The sequence below is a fragment of the Gallus gallus genome, chromosome 2 (genome assembly GCF_016699485.2).
Source record: "Gallus gallus isolate bGalGal1 chromosome 2, bGalGal1.mat.broiler.GRCg7b, whole genome shotgun sequence".
Lineage (NCBI taxonomy): Eukaryota > Metazoa > Chordata > Aves > Galliformes > Phasianidae > Gallus > Gallus gallus.
Window position 1 is genome coordinate 17,727,482 of NC_052533.1, and position 20,363 is coordinate 17,747,844.

Consider the following 20,363-nt stretch of genomic DNA (forward strand, 5'->3'; position numbering starts at 1 on the left):
CCCCAACACCAAGCGCTGTCCATGAGTAACTCCTACAAACTTTTGCTGTAACGAGCCCTCCCCTTGTGTTTTTGGCATGTTGTTCTCATGGCTGGACAGTCTGTCTGTGTGTGGTCAGAGTTCTATGTTCAAATTTATCTTGAAGTGATGGATTTTTGTCTTGTGCTTCACTTCTCTAACACTTTTTGGTGCTGCCTCTTCCTTTCTTGGGAGGGATATATTAGGAAATGCCATAAACATACGTTCCTAGCATTTTAATAAATGGGAGATCAGTGTTACTGACAAACAGAACTGTATCATCTGGGATTCAGTATCTCTTCTTGGCAATAAGCAAATTCTCTGATGATACGGAAAGTTAAACTCATCCTTTTTCATTTGCCAAAGCAAATTCCTTTTTTTGTTGTTCCTAATAGCAGGTTCTCTGTGATAAAGCAAAGAAGAATACAAGGAGGGACCGGTGCAGGCAATTAACATCAACTGTTAGGACACTGATTGCAGGTACGACTGAATTATTATAGGGAAGGTATTGTTACCTCCCTTAGTGCCTAGATAGTTCTTGTAAAGAAGATAAAGCTTTAAACAATAAAATATTTAGCACCCCTGGCAGAACGGTGCTAAAACCACATGTACAGGAGGACAGAAGCTGCTCTCACACAGCAGCCATCTTGTTCCACCTCTTCATGGTCATCCAATTTGCTTTCTTAGCTTTTGTCTTAAAGTTAAGGCAGTTGGAGTTGGAAAAAAAATCAGAGATGTCCCTCTGGTGTATTTCTAGGGCTGCACACCTAAAAAAAAAATACCTATTTATCACTTCTGCAATTACTGTGAAATAGAAAAGGACCTTGGAAGGGTCATGCATCTATAAAACTGACAAAAATGTTCTCTCTGGAGAAATAGTTATTTGCCCCCTGGTGGTGAATTAATTTTTAAAAATATTAAAAGGCACTTCTAGGAAGTTTATTTGAAATTAAAAAGAGATATTAGTTGCTTCGGCAAACACAAGTAAAAGTAAATTGCTAAATGACAATAAATGTATAAAGCATAATTAAGGACAATCCTGTTACGAACAAGCATCGTTAATCTTTGATCGCCACTGCAGAATAGAACAAAAGGAATCAATATCGCTATTCAAGAACGGCATGAGATCTTCTGTATTTCAAAGTATGTTTCTTATTTTTTTTAGTTTCTGGCTTTAACACAAATGCCTTGAAAACTTACTGTGATGAGAATACTGAGAATACCTGATCTCCAGCATTCTTAATTATGGGCCGAGATCATCATATTAATGTACAATGTCTTTAGATATACCACATGCTGGAGATTAGTAATATCATCTGTACAGCCAGAGCTCTCATTCTGGGACACTAGTAATAGCATTCCTTCAATTGAAATATTAAAAGACCTGCATCTTTCTCTAAAAATTGTCTTGGGGTTTTCAGCTTGAGTATGCCAAGCATCTCCATACATGAATAGAGCACCAGGATATTGTTCTTGGAAGAGTAATAACAAAATTGTCATGGAAGTCATCCACTTTCAGTTTAAGCCACAAATCATTTTGAAAGATGTTGAGAATATCTTATTTGAAAAGATGGTATAAGCCTTCTAGTCACTGATTTTGTTTGGTCTTCTAGTTCTGGTGCCTCCTGAACTTCTTCCCAAGGTAGTGTTTCCCCAGGTTGAAGTTCTTCAGGAAAATATGTATTAAAATACAATGATGTACTACTGCTAGGTCATACAGCAAGACATTATGCATTTATGCTAGAAAAAGGCCATTTATAATGATAAACTTTTCATATGTTGGGTTACACTACTAGGTTGCACTGGCATTCAGAAGATGAAACTTTTTTTCCTGTCCCACAGTCTGTGATTACCTTGTATGATGTTAATGTGCCTTCAGGTAGCTTTTTGATTTGGAAAACACCATGACACAGAATTCCACACTCAGGCAGGGACTGTTTAAGTACAGGCACTAATGATGTAATATAATGGGGGGAAAAAAAAAGAGTAATATAGTTAAAAGAGAGGGCTGAGCTGCCCAGACCAGGCATTAAATAGCTATTTCCTAAATAATATTCTTTCATGTCTGATGACCGTAATAGAGCTGGCTTTCAGTTTTTAGCTGTGTTGCTTTTGTTTCTCTTTCCATTCCCACATTTCTTTCTCATTACTTTGACTTATGTCTGGCCTAAGGTAACAGCTGGTCCACACAAATGGCATATTCCTTACAAATATTTCAGTGGGCAGTATTGCTATAAAGTGAGCCTACTCCCCCCCATTTTCCCACTTCCATGCTGGATGTTACCTTCCCTCATTCTCCACCCTATTCTGACTCATGTCTCTGTGGCTGCACTCCAGACTGGATTTGAGAAATGATCTGGCTTTAAAAAATACACCCTGTAAGGAGCCCACCAGCAGATTGCTGGCCTGGCAGGGCAGAGCACTCAGAAACGCCTCAGAACAAGGTTACTGCCATCTCACCCTCTGCTCTTACAGAACCCTATCTTCCAGCACAAGTCCTCCAGCTCTCCTGCCAGCTGCAAAGGAACATTCCTGCCCCCACTCCGCTTAGCCCACTGCTTGGGGAACAGCCTGTGTTGAGCTCTCAGGGTAGAGTTATACAAAGGTTTTATTTCCAGTGGGAAAGCCAGTTTAAGCCAGGCAGTTTCCTGCCTGCTATGCCCTCTTGTTCTGGCTCCTTCATCACAGCTCACTGTGCCCTTGATTGTGCCGATGCAGCTGTTTCTGGGCTGTGCTGTAAATTGGATCACTGAAATAAATCTGAGTTTTTGTGTGCGTATGTGTATATACATGTGTGTGAACAGCCTTTTTTTTTTTGAACCTGGATCATTTCAGCCATTTGATTTATAATGTGGCCCACAAAGAGGTGAATTAGCACAGCACAGAGGTGGGAACCAGCAGCAGGGCTGGGGGAGTGAGCAGGAAACCCTTCAGCCAGCTTTGTTAGCACAGAAACTACTGGCACTGTGCAGAACCTACAGAGCACCTAAATTAAACAGCCAGGAGAGAAAACTGAAATAGACCACAGAGCAGTCAAATTTGTGAACTGCTGGAGATAAGGCTTATCTTTAGGGGGAAAAAAAGGGGAGGGGGGGATGATAAGCTCTTTCCCTGAGTTGTCTTCTGCTCATTGAAGACACCCAAACAGCAGCTGTTTGGCCATGCAGAATATGATTGCGTGAATCCTGCTGGGCTTTAAAGTATTGGTCTTTCAGTGGTGTTAAAAACAGTCATAATAACTGCTTCATGCCTCAGGCCTCGTGTCTTGCTGTCAATTAGCATCAGAACATAGATTTATTTAAACAAATGATATTCCTGTATATGTTTCTTGCCCTTGCAGCTTGCTAAGGAGAGCTGATATGGTGATACGTGCCTGTGTGTGCAGGCAGAGAAACCTCATGGCAGAGAACAGAAACACCGCACTCACCTCCACAGCTCCCAGCATTATTAAAACAAAGAAGCTGCCCAGCTGGGGAGACTGCATGCAGAATATGGTGTGCAATAACAAACCTTTCTCTGATCCTCCAGCCATTTAAATGTCAGGTATGTCTTGGAGAAAAAAAAGTAATAATACCTCCCAGCATTAATAGTTTGGGACCACAATGAAGAAGTTGTATGTAATTTTCTATGTTCTTCTCTACATGTGTCAGTTCCCAGTACCAAGATTTAGCTTGGTCATTGCACTTGGCAGTCTTGGCCCACATCACTGGAAATTTCTGATATATTTTGTTTCAGGCTCACAGGGAAGGCAACCATTGCTGAATTGGTGTATGTTTGCTCGACATCTTAAGGCTCTCTTTGAAACCAAGAGAGAGAACTAACCTTTAATTTAACCACATTACTCTGTATTGTGGAAGCCTGGTGTGACTTGGATTAATTGAAGTTCTGGAGAAGGAGGAAGGTCTCAGTGACTCAACGAGACAAAACTGACCACGTATGGCTGAAACAAGAAAGTAGGAAAATGAGAAGAGACTGACACTAATATGGTGGTACTTCAAGTACCATACTAGATCCGCTTCACTGAGGAGGCTTAGAAGCTTATCAGCCAAAATGAAACATCTAATAGCAGGTAGAGAATGAGGCAGAAAGGAAGGAGAGTTTAGAAAGAAAATATTGAAAACATAATAAATCTTTAACCTCGTTTACAAGTCATACCACCTTGTTGTGCTCTCCATTTGCTGCTTTTGGAGGTACTTTGCATCTTTAAGCTTTGTGCTACATCCTCAGGGTAACTTTTTGAACCAAAGCCAGTATTTTCATGCAATGAAGCCTAAGGCTTGAAAGCAAGAAGAACGAAGGCAAACTAAACAGCAAAGGGAATTTAAGCTATGAGTTGTGGTGTGCAAAAAAAGAGCAGATGAAGAAAATAATTAAGAGGAAAGAAATCAATCAACAACAGATTCAGTTACTCCCGCAAAGCAAAACAACCAATAAATTAACTTGCCTATGACTCTGTCATGACTGTGTTTCTGTGCAAAAGGATTGTTTTTTTGGCTCTGTGATCAGTTGAAAGAAGCTTTTTTTTTTTTTTTTTTAAGATGGTCAGAATTAACAGAAAAATGCTCCTTTTCAAGAAGAGGGAATTACAAAAAGAGCCTCCATCGGATGTTGGTTAAATTATTGTTTCCTGGCAGGCGGGTTTAGGTGGCTCTTCAGAAAACAGAGCCAGAGGCACAATCGTGATCCTAACAGCCCAGAGGGCGCGCATATGGGATACGGAAACACAAGTTTAAATATCAATCTAATTAATATTTAAGTAGTTTATTCAAAGGGGAACCGTTTCAATAGGAGACAATGTTTGAGACTATTCGGGTTGGAAAATGACAGTCGTAGAATATGGTAAAGGTTATGATGCATACAAAAGGACATGATTATGTATATTTTCTATGGTTACATGGATTCAAGCCCTTATTCTGAGTTAGGCAGGGTGTATTTCTAAAGCTGCCTCTCACTGTTCTCAGGGAGTACCCAGAGCAATGCCGTACTGTATAGAGGTTTAAGTGGCGCCTATCTCCTCTTATGTGAGTTCAGACACTGGTCAGATGTGCAGTTAGGATTTCTGTAAATTGGAAGAGAGATTTCCTGAACTTGATTCAGAAAACCAAGGATGCTTCCGGGATGACTGAAACTGATGCCTTTTCTCAACCGGCCATGAACGAGGCCTAGATTTGAGGGGACTACGCGTGTTCTGAGGGGCCCACCTGTGTATGCGACGGAACAAGAGATTTAACGCGGCCAACGGCTATCGCGGAGCCACGAAGCCCGCGTCCAGGATCGGTTTAAGCAAGGAAAGCACGAGAAACCCGGAGGGGGGGAGGGGCAGCCGCTAGGAGCGTGCACTGCAGCGATTTCGGGGTGTGACGGGGTACGGGAACCACACGCACCGAAGGCGCGGACGCGCGGCGCGGCGCCGCGCACTCCACGTTCTCTCCGCCCGCAGCGGCCGCGCGCTGTGGCTCTCGCGGGCCCGCTGAAAAGAGAGAAATAGGAGGAGGAGGAGGAGAAAGGCCGAGGCAGGAAGGGGAGGGGGAAGGGCCGCGACACCCAGCCCCCACCGCCCGGCCTGCGCCAGCACCGCCGTTGCCGGGGCAGCCGACGTCAGGCGCAGCCGAGGCGGCGATTGGCCCGGGCGAGGCGCTCCCGACGGGGCCGAGCCCGCCCGCTTCCCTCAGCGCCCAGCGGCTGCCGGCGCCGCGCCGCCTCAGCTGCGCTCGCCCGGCCACGTCCGCGCCGGGGCCATGGGCAGCCCGCCGCTGCTGCTGGCGCTGCTGGCGCTGCTGCTGCCCCGCGGCCGCGCCTGGGACAGCGGCGACCTGGAGCTGTTCGACCTGGTGGAGGAGGTGCCGCGCAACTTCTACGACTTCCTGGGGGTGCAGCAGGTGAGCGCGGCCCCGCGGCCCGCAGCGCTCCTGGAGCGCGACCCCGCCGCCGCGGGCGCTCCGTGCGGCCCGAACGTGGCTGGCTCCCCTCCCCCACCGCCCGCTCCGGACTCCCGCGCGGCTGCCGGCGCTGTCACGGCGCGCCGCTGCCCGGCCCCGGCCTCGCCGCCCCCAGCCGTGCCCGCGCCGCCTGTTGCTCCGCCGCCTTTCGTGCCTGCAGGCCGACCGGCTCGCGGACTCCCGGCTCCGCGCACCGCCGCTCCTCGGCTCTCGCCGCTCTGCACGGCTGCCGCTCCTCTGTCTGGCACTGCGCATCGCCACGGGCTGCAGCCCCCGCTTTGCTTCACGCGCGCCGTGCGGAGCGCTGCGGCCCTTTCCCGTGGTGGCGGCTCGTTCCTCCAGTTAGTTTCCATGCTCAAGTGGCCTCGATGGGAACGCCTGTTCCGGCATTCCTGTCCCAGGTTTCCCAGTTTCGCTGCCCCTTAACATCCCTAACTCGTGTCCTTTGTCTTGGACCTCACTTGATGCCCTCCCTCGTCTTCTGGGCACTCCGCTCTGTGTGCATCTCAATGGTTCTCACCTCAGCGATCGGTCCTCCAGTCAGTATACATCTCCTCAAGAGTTAAATATGGATTCTTTATAACGTTACTTCACTGGTCCCCAAGAGGCATTTCATGCCTGGTCTTTCACCCATATCTCTGTATCTTGTGAGTGATGCTGCTGTTCAGACAGCTTCCTTGGAAGCTTATGGCCTGGTCTGGTGCGGTCCTGGTAGTCATTGCGGATAATAACTGTGTCTTGAGGTGTGTTTTGTTAGGGCTGTGACTACAAGGAGAGGGGGGGGGTTGCAGCATGTATGAGTCCTGTTCTGGGAACTGCCAGTTGTGGTTGTCAGGAGGTGCAGACACTTCCATCTCTTCTTAAGCATCTTGCATTAAATAATGTGGAATATCTTCATGTGTACGGCACAGCAAACACTGCTGCGCAAGGCTTACTTTCATGGGCCTAAAAATGTGGAGTTTAATTCCTCAAAGGCATTTTTAGTGTTTAGGTGATGTGGGGATACATAATTTTGTCTGGGGTTGTAAAGGTTCCGGGCACAGTAAGACTGACAAAATGTAACGTTACTTTTAGTAGGAGGATTCTTTGCTACTTTGCACTTCTGCTCATGCTTTATAGGACGGTAGAAGATCTTAATGAAGAACTTGAATCTCTTGCTGTGTGTAGGCAGGAAAAAAGTTGTGAATGTGCAAGCCAAAGTGAAGGGAGGTTTTGTTAGTCACGAGAATGGGTGGTTTGGCCATGTGTCATGGCATCCTGAGCTGATGGCACACTGTGTTCTGCGGGTGTAGCGGCATACCCCTGTGATTACTGTAACAGAGTGTGCAGTGTCGAAGCTGAGCTTTAATAGAAATTGGTGCATGCTGAAAGGAGCTGTATGTTTACAGGCCCTTGCACATTTTATCTTCTGCTCCTGCTGCTTGCTTCTCCAGTGCTGCCCTGTCCCAGTGCTTTAGACAAGGACTGAAGCAAGGCTCTGTCTGCTCTGGTTTACACTGACGTGTTGGATCACTGCAGTGGTTGGAGTTACGGTATGGGGAAGGTGGCTGGTCCTGTAGTGGGGTCCGGGAGTGCACAGATCTTGGGTATCCTGCCTTGGATGCCTTAAAACAAAGCGTTCTTTACCATAATGTATCTGTGTGCTGTTTGCATGTTTCTTGAGGTTCTCTGCTGTTTTAAAGTCTGATTTAGTGGACCTTATGGTTATTTTTATGTCACTGTTCGGAGTTGGTATGCCACTGAGTGCAGCACCCAGAATATTTTGTAGTTCTGGTGTTGGTGGTTGTGTTCCCCTATACTCAGGTGTTTGTCTTGGGAATTCAGCACAGGAGGGACACAGACTGTGTGAATATAACCTTTGTGACTGGGCCTTTGGACTGTTTCATTATCTCCCATTCATAAATTATCTTATTTCCTCCTCTGGCTCCATCTTCCTCTTTGTGTTCTCTGCCTTGTAGTGTCTTGGTAATCCTTTCTACCTTTGTGTATTCATGGGAGAGAGAGGCTCCAAGCAGGATATAAGTTTTGTGTCTAAGTTGTAGATATCAGACCATGCATACTAACAGCAGTGTATCAGGGTGCTGCATTTCTCTAAATGTGTCACCTTCCGGCTTGGAAAAAAATATAGGGAATGACTCTAATACATCTGTAAGGCATTAAAGCAGCTTAGCTCTTGATAGGGGAATTGTGGTGCTGGCATTTTGTTGTACTTCATGTCTTGCACCTCCCATGCAATGTCTGAAGCTGATGCTGACCTCATCTGACAAGGTAAGGAAAGCACTGCAGCTCTCTTGCCTCTGGCTGCTGGATTTTCCCCTGGAATTGGAGAGAAGTAGTGACTTCTGTTGCAAGTCTCTGCTCACTGAACTAAGAGTTCTGCATGTTGCCAAATTACTTGGAAGCCTCACAGCATTGATGGGTAACTGCTATCCAGCACTGACGGCGTTAGGTCCAAATGCTGCTGCTGGCATGTTTTCCAACATTGGTGGCTGAGATGGAAGATGATCTGATGAAAATACTTTTTATTCTGAAAGTGGAGTGCCAGAGGAAGAGCAAGACTTCAACTGTCTCAGTTATTCCAGTAACTTTTGTTAGTGCTTGACCTCAAGCTGAGGTTGGCTGAGAAATCTACAGGTTCTCAAAGGATGGAGAGGTGGGAAGGGACCTCTGGAGAAGGTACTGGCCAGGCCCCAGGCTGAGTACCTGGATTATGAAGTATCTGATTATTATACAAGGACTCAATCTATCTGTTAAGCCACTGTATCTAATAATAACATGGCATATATAGCAAAGAGTTAAATTGTTCCACTTTTACTACCTCTGTTTTGAACAATTCTTGAATTGTTTCACCTTCATATTTCTTCAGTTGTTCTAAAATCGATGATGTGATTTCCTTGAGTGGCACTTTTAAAATGTTACCATTGTAAAGAAGTTTGACCTAGTAAAATGTGGCGATTAACTTAACCTTTGACTTGAGAGAAGATTACATTTCCACGTCCTGCAGTTGGTTACTGAATTTGTGTCCAAATGGGGAAAAGAGAATCAAACTCTTGACAGATCAGATGTAATAAACACTTTAGTAATCACTTCAGTATGGCCAGCTTCACACTGACAAAAGGATGAGGACCAGAGAAGTATTTATACTAAAACTCAGAGGAAGTTGCTGAATTAACCAGAGGCTGTGCAGACTTGGTAACAAAATCACCTTGTTACCCGAGAATGAGGATGTACAAAAATGATGTCAACTTTCTGGGAGAAATTCCAGGAAATCTGGGGAACTCTGAGCTTGTATGGAGCTATAAGCACGGATCAAGTCAATTCTGTCATCTCTTGCAGCTTTTGCTGGCTGGTGCTTGCGTAAATATGGTGTGCTCTGGGTGAATCGACTTGGTGTCAGCTGAGCCTCTCAACTTTGTGCTGAAATATGCTGTTGATTAGAACTGTTTATATGGCTTCAAGGGAATTATCTGCTCCTTTACTGGTTTTGGCTTGCAGTAAGGAAAGTGCTACAGGCCTCTGATGCCTCGTGAAAGTTTGTGATATAGTTCTACAATACAAGAGTTTTGATTGAAAAGTTTTTGGGAAATGTTGCTTGTTTGTGTTAACAGTACTGGAGCATGCTGATTCACTGAAGATGTGTTAAAAACACATGGGCTGTGTTGCTAGGATTGACCAGTGCAGAGCAGTGTGTTCTGTCTCAGCTGAATTTCTGAATAAGGTTATGGCTGCTGCTGGGAATCAGGTAAGGGAGCAGGTTTGTATCAGAAGTTCTGCATGGCCAGTGTGGAAGCAAACACAGCGCTCCTCCAAGCGTCCTTTGATGTGGAAGGGACATCCCTGGCACCTCAGATTCCTGAGGAAGAGCTAACATGTGACTTGCCGGCTGTGAATAAATATATAACCCCTTAAAATGTTGAGGGGCCTTTTCTTTAATGTTCTTATCTTTCTTGTGGGATTTGTTTTGAATTTATTTTGACAAATCTAAATTATGCTTGTGGCTTTACTGGAAAAGCTGAGAGCGTTGTATCCATGTCACTGCCAGACCGTGGATCTGCTAGATGACAGCATGGCACAGGCACAGCTTCATGTACAGAACCTCACTGTAGTCCTGTCGCCTGTGAGCTGCAAGTATGCAACTGGCTTGAGAAAGTGCTAGATGTGGGGAGTGAGGCCTTGGGTTTCTTTGGCTGTGGGAAGCCACAATGTCTCCATAATAAGCTGGTGATGCTGGGCTTTTGGGCCCTGTGGAGACCTGGAACAGAGAAGCTGTGTTACCTCAGCAAGCAGTGCAGTCTGGCAGAGCACTGCAGAATGCCCGCCTGCTGCTGAGGAACTGATGCCCGTACTGTTTGCATTGCAGGGAGTTCTGTTGTTGAACTCGTTCCAGGCTGGCCGTGTGGACTTGGTGCCTGTTTGTGCTGAAGTGCGCTGGTCGTGCTCCTAGTATGCATCTCACAGTTCAGTTCTAGCTGAAAGGAAACCACGTCATCTGCTCCAGGACTGCTTCCTGATGCACAGTCAGTGGGAACAATTAAAAAGTTAGCTTTATGTGCAAAGAAATTGAGGTAGATGCACCTTTGAGACTATAATTTATGGCTTGTGCTGGCTTTTCTCTCTTGGCATTGCTTTCTAAGAACCTTACCAGAAATGAGCCCCATGACAAATTACATGGCTTTTATCATATTACCAGGCACATGATAGAGTGCTGTATCTATTCAAGGGATGCTCTCAATCCCTCAGCAAAACCAGCCTATCTGCACAGCCTTCTGTCTCCCCAGGCTTGCAAGGTGCACACCAGCAGGACAGGGGAGGGGAATGAGGAGGGACTGTCCAGAAACTGAGCAGTCTGCTTCTTCCTTCTAGTGACAGGACGCATCATACTCCTGAGGTTTATTTTGGTTTCTCTTCTATCACTCAAGGCTGTTCCCTTCCCTGATGCTTTTTAAGGGTAACAAATGTGGGTGTGGTGTTAGTAAAGTCATCTGCTAGTAAAGTCATATTTCAGAGGAAACCTAGATTGGTAGTACTGGTTCAGTCTTCCAAGTAGTGGAAGTATTTGATCTACTAGGATAGAACTCTGCACTCCTGCAGTTATGACATGACTTTTTGAGATAATCGTGTCAAAACTATGAGCTTTAGGGTTTTCTTACTTTGTTTTCTAAGATTATTTTGTCTTTGCATGACAGCATTGTGACTTCTGCAAGTCTTGTGCCACTATGCGCCATGGAGCAGCTTGATATCTCACTATGGTATTTGAGGAATGAAAATTGTTGGGCAGGTGAAACGTGTCTAACGGGCCAGATTCTTGATTCAGAAACCTGTTAAGATTATCTTATTTTCTATTCTGTGTTCAAAATATATATTAGGGAGGCCTAGTAGCTTTGGAAGGCTTAGACTTGAAGGCACTGTTCATCACGGAATTGGTGTTCTGTGTCCAAAAGAAGAAAAGAAAGATGTGTTTCATCATCACTATTGCTCCAGACTGTCAGAAATAACTTCAGCTTGGACAAATTGCCCAAAAGAACCAGTTGTGTCAGCTGTGCTAAGATTTGTAACTGAGGATGATGCAGGATATGGGGTTTGGTATTTATGTTTAAACAGCACTAAACTCCCAGATAAGCTGCTGCTGCTTGATGCCATGCATTGTGTGAGCACACTCACACGTTCTTGTGAGTAACACTCACTGATGTTTGTTGTTCATAACTGAAGTACTTAAAAATGCTTCAGACGTCTCGGCTTGTGAAACTTGTTGTTTCCAGTAAATGCATTTGCTGTATTGTCTCCTAAATTTCTGCTTGAACGTTGTCCAAGGAAGTCTGCTCTGTTGTTGTATTCTTATTATTTTGGCTTTGATTGTAGTTGGCTGCTTTCTTAAAGACACCACAGTGTTGCAGAATTTACCATTGGAGGTAGTTTTAAACATTTACTCTTGACTTTCCCTGGCAACTCATTTATGTAATACTTCTATAATTCTGTTCAGGTTGTATTTCTCTTTCTGGCTCTGTAGAGAGATGGATGTGTTACAGCAGCTAATGGCTGTGCTTGGGAACCGAGGGAGCTACCAGTATGCAGAGCGCTGTGAGAGGGGTGAAATAAGGAGAGCTTGTTTGCTCATTAATTTTGTCTGCAGCAGCAGTAATGTTGGAGCTGCTCCTCTCTTACTCTCTATACCTTCCGCTATTCTAGTCCTTTAGCTTGTACCCATAATAGCTTGGTTTTCAAATTGCAGGAATGAAAAACGGGCTAGTTTAGCTCCTCAAAGTTCTGCATCTTATTAGCAATTCACTGAAGGGAACAACCAATTTCTTGTTGAGGGTAACCTGTGGTGGCCTCTGCTGCTTGTAGAATGTTCTGTGCTTGTTCTGAATTCTGCTCCTTTGCTGGAGTTCTCCTGTATGTGCCTATATTGGCATCTAAAGCAGAGCCATTTTGGAGTGAAGATGAACATGTTTTCCTGATCGGCTCTAGAGAAAAGTACAGTTTTAAGGGGAGGATTAGAGGTATATGTGATGCTGTTTTAACTTCGATACCTGGCCAAATTTTAAATGACCATTCAGCATTTAAAAATGTCCTTTGAATGAATCCGTGCGCCTAACGCTGTCAGCAGAGCTGCTAACAAAGAGCACCGATGCTGCCGCACAGCTGAGCCGGGCGAATGAGAGCGTGAGCAATGACAAAGGGGTTTTCTTCTGTGAGAACAGGTCTGATGTGAAAAGAAAGAAACAGAGGAAATTAATGTATACCTGAAATTAATGTATGCCTGAAATGCTGCTTGTTTTCCACGGTCTCTTAGTGGACTAAGAAATTCATGCAGCATTTGAAAGCCTTCAGTTTTGCTTTTGATTTGTTTGTGAGTGTTCTTGCTTTTGCTTAGCTATGTGCTGTGCCAGTTCAAAGCTTGGGCTTTTTTTTTCTTTCAGTGTTGGATCCCTGAACAGTTATGTGTGTGTATGTTTGTGTGTGTGCATATGTATATATGTGTATTCTCTGAAGCTTGAAATTATTTTTTCCATAGATTACAAGGAGGTTGCTGGTTTTTGTATTTTGTTTTTTCCCTCACTTCTGTTTGCTTGACTGTCAGCCTTGTTTGGATGTTACAGCTCTGTATAAAAGTGATTTGTAAACAATCCTAATGCATGTGGCAATACGGTTCTGCAATCAGCGGTCTGAATGTAGCACTTTACAGTAGGGTTTATAGCAGGATGTTGGAAGTTACCGGGCTCTCATCCAACAGATTGCTAAGGTACAAATTTCTTGAATGGCTTGGCTCCCAGGCCTTGGAAGCTGCTCTTCTTGGTGTCAAACAAACGAGTGGTGGAATGAGAATAGAAGAGAATTCATGTAGTCTCTCATCTCTGCTAAATCTGAAATTCTTTCTTCTCAGTGCTGCTGGAAAAAAATCAGAAGACATGTAGAAGCTGCTGAAATAATGTCACTCATCAGTCTTTCTCTGACTAAAGAGTGAAGGAAGAACTAATGGAGTCTGGCTTTACCCATGGACTATAATTCTGGAATGCTGCTGTCTCAACATGAAGGGCTTTTGCTTGTTGAAGAAGCATTCAGTGCTGATAAGCAGATGAGAAAGCTGTGGAGTAGCCTTACTGCGCTGAGACGAGTAGCCTTTCTTTAAGGGGCAGTAATTGTTGTTACTGTAGAATCATTTAGGTTGAAAGGGACTGCTAAGATCAAGTCCAGCTGTCTTTTAACACTACCTGTCCACCATGAAACCATGTCCTTTAGTGCCACATCCATGTCTTACTTAGCCCTGGCACATTTTATGGATGCGTCTGCAGCCTCATCAGTGTTTTAGTACGTTTCAAACTGATTTAGACTAATAATCACCATTTCATAGTCAGTGATTAATTCATATAATGTTATCGTATGGAGCATATATGCTCTGACAGCAGAGCAGAGAGCTGTATGCCATTTAAAGCTTTGTGACGGTTTATTAGTGATTGTTTTATTCTGCCTTGTGTCTAATTGTAATGTTACAGCAAAAAGGAAAAAAAAATCAGTGTAGGGGCCTCTTCTCGTTTCTACAAATGATTCAAAATCGTCTTCGATGGGAATATAAAATCTCAAGCTCTTCTGTAAGTTGTTTAAAAATTGTGAATAAAATAGTTTTCCAACACAAAGCTATCTGTTTGTTGAGTACAAAATATTGCCCTGAGTTTGTAGTGTGTGTTGTTTGTAGTTTGTTCCTTTTGTTCTTTTTTGTACTCCAGTATTTTTTCAACACTACAAATGAACAGAGCAACATTCAAAGCAAAACAAAAAAACAAAAAACTCAAGTGCTAGACTGTATCAGTTGAAATGCAGCTGGAAGCTGTCAGGTAGTCAGTTGTGTTTTGCTATTTACAGTGGTGAGGAAAGAACAAACCTTCCATACATAAGTTATACTTCACTTTTAAGTACAGGACATAACTGGCTTGTGTTCAGGTTCAGATACACAGAACAGAGTTCCATGTTGTAATCCGTTTAGTAAATCTTACTGGCTGCTGTGTTAATACTCGGTGCTTAACCAGAAAGCTGTGTTAATTCTGCACACAAAACCCGCTTCCCTCCTGGACAGGTAGAGCTGTCAGCTCCAAGTTCTGCTCTGTAAGCATGGCTTAGTTGTACTTCCAGTGGAGCCAGTGCACTCAGTCTGGCATTCCCTCACTAGTGCCTGCCCAAAATGCATATGTCACCTATGGACTCTGAGATTCAGTTGTGTGTTACACTCTGCATGTCATCACTGAATGTATTGAGCACAGCCCATCCCCAACAGAACACCTTTTAGCTGTCTTCATATGTACCTGAAGGCTGTTGAGCCTTGCTTTTTGTATCCTGTTCATTAGTCTTCTATTTGTAAGACTCTTTCCTCCCATCCTGTAGCAAGTTAGTTTCTTGGATGATCTGTAGTGTGCAACATTGTCAGAACCATTCTCAAAATTGGTCTGTCCCATGCCCACTGGATCCTCTCTCCATCCTTTTACTGTTGTATACACAGGGTTCTGATGGGTCAGTAGAGCTCTACAATTTTTTTGGCTGTGTATTCAACTGAGTCTGTGGGAACTGGCACATAAGCCACCAAATTGCCAGATTAGTCATTGTTCACTTGAAGAACGTGTGGTTTTCTTGTTCTGCTGTCGCTCATGTGTGATTTAGCATGTTCTCTCAGAGGCACAGGCCTTTAACTAGGGTATTCTGAAGGAGTTCCAGAAGATATCATCTGTTTCTGTTAATTTGGTTAGCTTTAGTAACTAGCGCTAACCCTCTAACCTCAATCTTGGACAGTAGCTCTCTGTTTAGAAGGTGAAAGGGAGGCCTTGGCTCTGTAATGTTTAGTTCCAGGATTATGCAGAGTTGCTCTCCTCCCCACTCCCTTTTGAATGATGATACCTTTATACTGTGCTAATTCTATGGATTTATCAACTTAGTCCTCAGCAAGCTCCGTATTGCGATATGCAGGACTTCATCTGTTTGGATGCAATGAGATAACTTACTTTACTCGATTTCTACTGCAATACTGCCACTTACTAGCAGGGTTGTTGCTCGTTACTACTGGCTTAGGTAAGAACTTGGTTTTGCTTTTATTTTTCTGATGTTATAAATCACTGTGAAACCATCAATTTTCGTGTTTTTTATCAAATGCAACCATTGGACTGTTAAAGAAAAAGGCACGAGGCAGTTTTATGGTGCATTATCATTTCTACAAGTTTTTAATACTTACCAAGGTGTGCCTTGCTCCAGGCAATTGGTTGAAGTGCATGAACTTTAAGTTAGCGTATTGAAGCTAACAGTTGTGTTGGGTGAAGTATTTCAGTTTTCTCTTTCTGCCAAAGAGGGTTAAACTATCTATTGTTCAGGGACTTGATTATAACATAGGATAAACTCATGCTTGTTGGTATTACCTAAAATAATTAAGCCCTGGAGGTAGTCCTGCTCTTTGCTTCCATGCCGTTTATGCGCCTTGACTAATATCAAGAGATGAAAATTTGGGAGAGACTTAGCTCTTTGTTATCATCTGCGTTGGTGCACTGAGAGATTGTTTGAGAACCCTAAAGAACAATCATTAGTATTGGGTAATGAAAGGCTAAATCGGGCTACATTTTCTGGGAGGTCCAGTTTTGTAGGTACTGTGCGTTCGGTGCAGAGTTCAGATGGCCTTAAGGTCAGACAGATTCAGAGGAGAGGGGTTGATGGTGAATGTTCTCTAGTTTGAGCTACGATAATAGTTGGACCTAGGATTGTCCTTAGTAGGCTCTAATTTGTCACAGTGTGACAGCAAATTGAAATATGTAAGTGCAATTAAACATTATTTAGTATTGCAGCTGATCTTTATCACACATGCATTAGCTTTATCTCAATTTTGTGGTAAAACTACAATGCTGAATTCCATCAGGCTCTGAATTTGTAAGTTGAAGTCAAATGTATTTAAATACAAACTGTTTGGGTAATACTACGTTCTCCCTATAAAAAGGATAGATTTAGAGAGAAATACACTTAAAGTAAAAATCCTACCTTAATAATGAGGCGGCTTTGGTCCTGATGTTATGTCATATTTTAAACCATGATGTTTTAAAGATTACAGTATGAAATATTTCTTTGTATTTGTTTGAATTTGTTCCTGAAAATAAGAAATAGAATAGAAATAAACAATAGAACGTAAGTTGGGACACTTTCTGTTTTAAAGTGTTCTCTCACTGGTCGCCATTCTGCACTGCAGCATGTCAGCTTCTCATTTGTGAATATAAACATTGCTTAACATTGAATACAGATGTCTTCTTTTCTTTCTAAGACAGAATTTCATTCATCTTCTTTGTGTTTGCTACCCTTAAAGCTCAGCTCTTTAACAAAGAAAAGAAGTAAAGTACTATTTTTAAAAGAAGATCTGATATTTAATTGAGAGCGTGATATCGTCTTACATTTCTGTCCTAAAGAAAACAGAAGGCTGTAAAACTTGAGTTTCTTCACTTCCGAAGTATGTAAGATGCGTTCGCATAGCTTCTGTAGTTTTTTCTAACAGAGCCTGTCAGTGAATTTACGGTATCCCATCATTACCAGGTGCTGGTTATCCTATCTGCTGTCAGGAGCGATGGATGAGGGCCCTGCGTGCCAGTTGGCTGCGCCTCAACAGATTGATACCGTGACCAGAAAAGACAATTCCTTCCTTCCTCTTTGGACTTCTTAGCACATCTGTTTAGACCTGCCCACCACGCCTTCATTTTCTACAGTAATCCAGTATTTGCCAGAAGCTTCAGTCTTCACTGGGTGTCACAGGATTTTAATTTTTTTTATTTTTTACCTCTTTCTCCAAATTACATTCCTCTCTTCAAATTCTCAATCGCAGAATAGTGATAGAAAATGACATAGCTATCTAAAGGTCTTCTCCTTTGCTGTGCCTGAGCTTTACTGTCCACCAAGACAGACTGTTGCTGGGGCTGCATGGTGCTGCTTTTCAGTGTGGAGAGTGGACGTGGTCCTGGTGGCCACAGCTGGGCATTGCCAAGCTGACTGGTGCTGTGTTGTCAAGGCTTTGTAAATACCTCAGGAGCCTCCTGCACTGCATTTCATGGTGGTTGCCCATGCAATCCCTGGAGCTAATAAGCATTCTCATCTTTGAAGACAAGTTCCGTGGCTTTTGTGCTAGGTGTTTTTTTTTCTTTCTGTTGTGTTTTTCAGAGGTAGAAACAGTGAACACTCTGATAGCACTCTCAGTCCTGCTTGAGTACATCCTGTGCCTTGTCTTCTCCTTCCTTTTTTTCTCCCATCCCATCATTAAGAACTACAGCTGTCAATCAGAGATACTGTAACAGAGCATGCTGTCTCTGGGTACTTTTTTCCTACCGCTGTGTTCAGTACATGCATCCTTTTGAGAGATCTGCAATTAATGTGAGCACCGTGACGGTCAGGAAGAAAAACTTAAGGATTTTTATTTTCATTAGTATTTTTTAAGTCTCCAGTGCCTTCTGTTTGTCACTTTTGATCTTGGAGGTCATCTTTCCTCTTTATTGTTTGGTTGGTTTGTTGGTTTTTAAATGTATTCCTGCAGCCGTCATGTTTTACTGTAGCTTTCACTGCCCATCATAAATTCAGTCCTTTCTTCCAGCTCAGGAGCTAAAGTGGTTGTATGCACCCTGGTTAACTTACATTTTAATTATTTCAGACAGACTTCATCTAATCTCTGTACTTTCTGTAACTAAAGTTGCTGTCTGAAGTGGGTGTTGGCTTTTCAGTTGGGCCTTGAGACCCAATTGCCAAGCAGCAAGTGGTACGCATTGCCTCAAGCTTCACTCTGCCTGTGGCTTTAGGCTGCATGCTACAGTCTTTCTCCTCTACATTCCTATTTTTATACTGTTTTTTTTTTTAATCATATATTTTTCTTTTTTTCTGTCTCAACTTGTGTCATTTCTTGAAGATCCTTTTTCACTTCTCCGTGTCAGTGACAATCCTATTCTTCCTTCTCATCATTGCAGAGGAAATAACTACCCCAAGTTTTGTACTGTATGCTTTTTATTTTTTGTGGCTTTCCGCAGTCATTCTTGAACAAATATTTGATGTGGCCCCAACTTCAATATATAGGTGTTGTACCAAAGGTTATTTGGAAGGAGAATTTTTCACAGCTGGGTCTGAGGATTGCAGTAACATCAGCACCTCCGGGTGTGCAGCTGGGCTCCTGGGCCAGGCCAACACACAGGCCAGGTATTTAGCTCACCCTTTCCCACGTGGATAATGGGGCCCACGGGGGCTGCCTTCCCCATGGCATAGCTGTGCCAGGCTGCTCTGTGCAAGTGGCCTTTGGCAGAGCTGGCTTTGTTCCTGTACAGCGTGGGTATGTCAGACCTGCTAGGCACAGCATCTGAGAGGAGTGTGTCACTAGTTCTCTCTGCCCTAAGGAAGCACAGATAAGGATAAAACAGAGAGAGAGAATATATTTTTTCAGTATATTTTAGTCAAGTAACTATTGCTTTATCCGTTTTTAAATTTCTGTAGCAGAGGTTGAATTCTTAAGCTCCGTTGCGTACACCAGCCACTGTCCTCTCTAATAGGACAACGAAAAGCAGTCTTTGTCAGCTTTTGTCATGTACAGCATAGCCAGTTGGCTAACTGCTGAAGGGAAAGTCCAGTGAAATAAGGCAGTATGTGTGGGACAGCAGACAGGGAGAGGCAACGAATGCAGTTTATAGACTAGGAAGTTTCTTTCAGAGATATTTCAAGTCTTGGGAAGCCCCTGTGGGACTGCTGTAATTTGAAACACTGTGATGGGTGACCGTGGGAGTAGCTGTGCCCTAAGTCACCCACAGGCTGATGTGGAAGTCATCAAGCTCTTGCAGTGTGGCTGCATTCTGCTCTTGCTTTATTAGCTCTGTTTCCTATGGATTTCATCTGGATAAACCCTCCCAGTTTTTGATGTGTCCCAGTTTTTGGTGTGGTCCACATTCATTTCCCTGCAGGTCACTGTTGATTGTAGAACACTAAGACTTCTGACGCAGTGACTGTCGGCAGTGGATCTCAGCTGTGGAGCACAAAGAGGCTCCATCGCTGCATACTTGCTGCACGAGACACTGCCGGAGCAATGTGCTGCTGCTGCTTTGCCCTTTCTTTTGAGATGCTGCCAGTAGACAGCGCTGAGGCTGGGGAGATGGTTGTGCTATTCCCTCTAATTATATTGTGGTCTTCCTTCTCGTAGCCAAATTTGGTATTTTTCCAATGTAAAGTATGACTTAAGTTATTGCTTAAGATTTCTTTTTACAGTGAGACCTTTTTGTTCTAAATATAATGGTGAGGAACATGGACATTGATCTGTGTTGTGTGCAATTCAAGACAAAAATGGAACCCGCAAAAGATATTTGGAAATAATTACTGAAATTGCTGCGTGAGGCTTCCAAATGCTGTAGAGCAGAGGTACCGGAACATCAGTGATGCATGCTATAAAGCTTTTCAGTATTCTGTATTTATGGTTGTCTCTGTGCTGTAGCGATCGTGTAATCTGATTATTGAGATTTTACATGTTTAAGCTCAGTTTTGGCTTCTTACCACTTGATGGCAGTGAAGGAGCTAGTGTTGCCAGGCAAAGGTTCAGGGCAAGACCCAATATGAATAACAAAAGAGGAGGTACAAAGGAAGCCTCTGACATTTAATATTGTTCACATTTCTAGGTGATATTACATATACCACAAATGACAGTAGAGGAAGAAAAGCCTCTAGATGGAGCTTCAGTTCTTCCAGTGGGGAAGAGATTTTTATACTTAAGAGATTTGCTCCTATTTATAATAATTATTTCAAACAGCAACTTTCCCCTTTAGGAATGGGATGATACCAGACATGATCAATAAGTAATATCAGTGCTTCTGCTATTATAAACATACCGTCCTTCTGGAAGAGCATGCAATTCTGATATTTCTCTCACTCTTCAAACCC

At 43.5% G+C, this 20,363-nt stretch overlaps 1 protein-coding gene and 1 long non-coding RNA gene across 2 annotated transcripts in view; both read left to right on the top strand.

The window, feature by feature from the left end:
- Positions 1–5,683: 5,683 nt before the first annotated feature.
- Positions 5,684–20,363, top strand: part of DNAJC1 (DnaJ heat shock protein family (Hsp40) member C1) — a 92,991-nt gene continuing 78,311 nt past the window's right edge. The window contains exon 1 of the mRNA XM_015282022.4: positions 5,684–5,897. Within this exon, the coding sequence (XP_015137508.2) occupies positions 5,757–5,897 (141 nt within the window). The 5' untranslated portion in view covers positions 5,684–5,756. The remainder of the gene's footprint in view (positions 5,898–20,363) is intronic.
- LOC124418335 lies at positions 10,292–14,088 on the top strand. The gene is made up of 2 exons (XR_006938620.1): positions 10,292–12,658; positions 13,342–14,088. It is a non-coding gene; the product is annotated as an uncharacterized LOC124418335 (long non-coding RNA).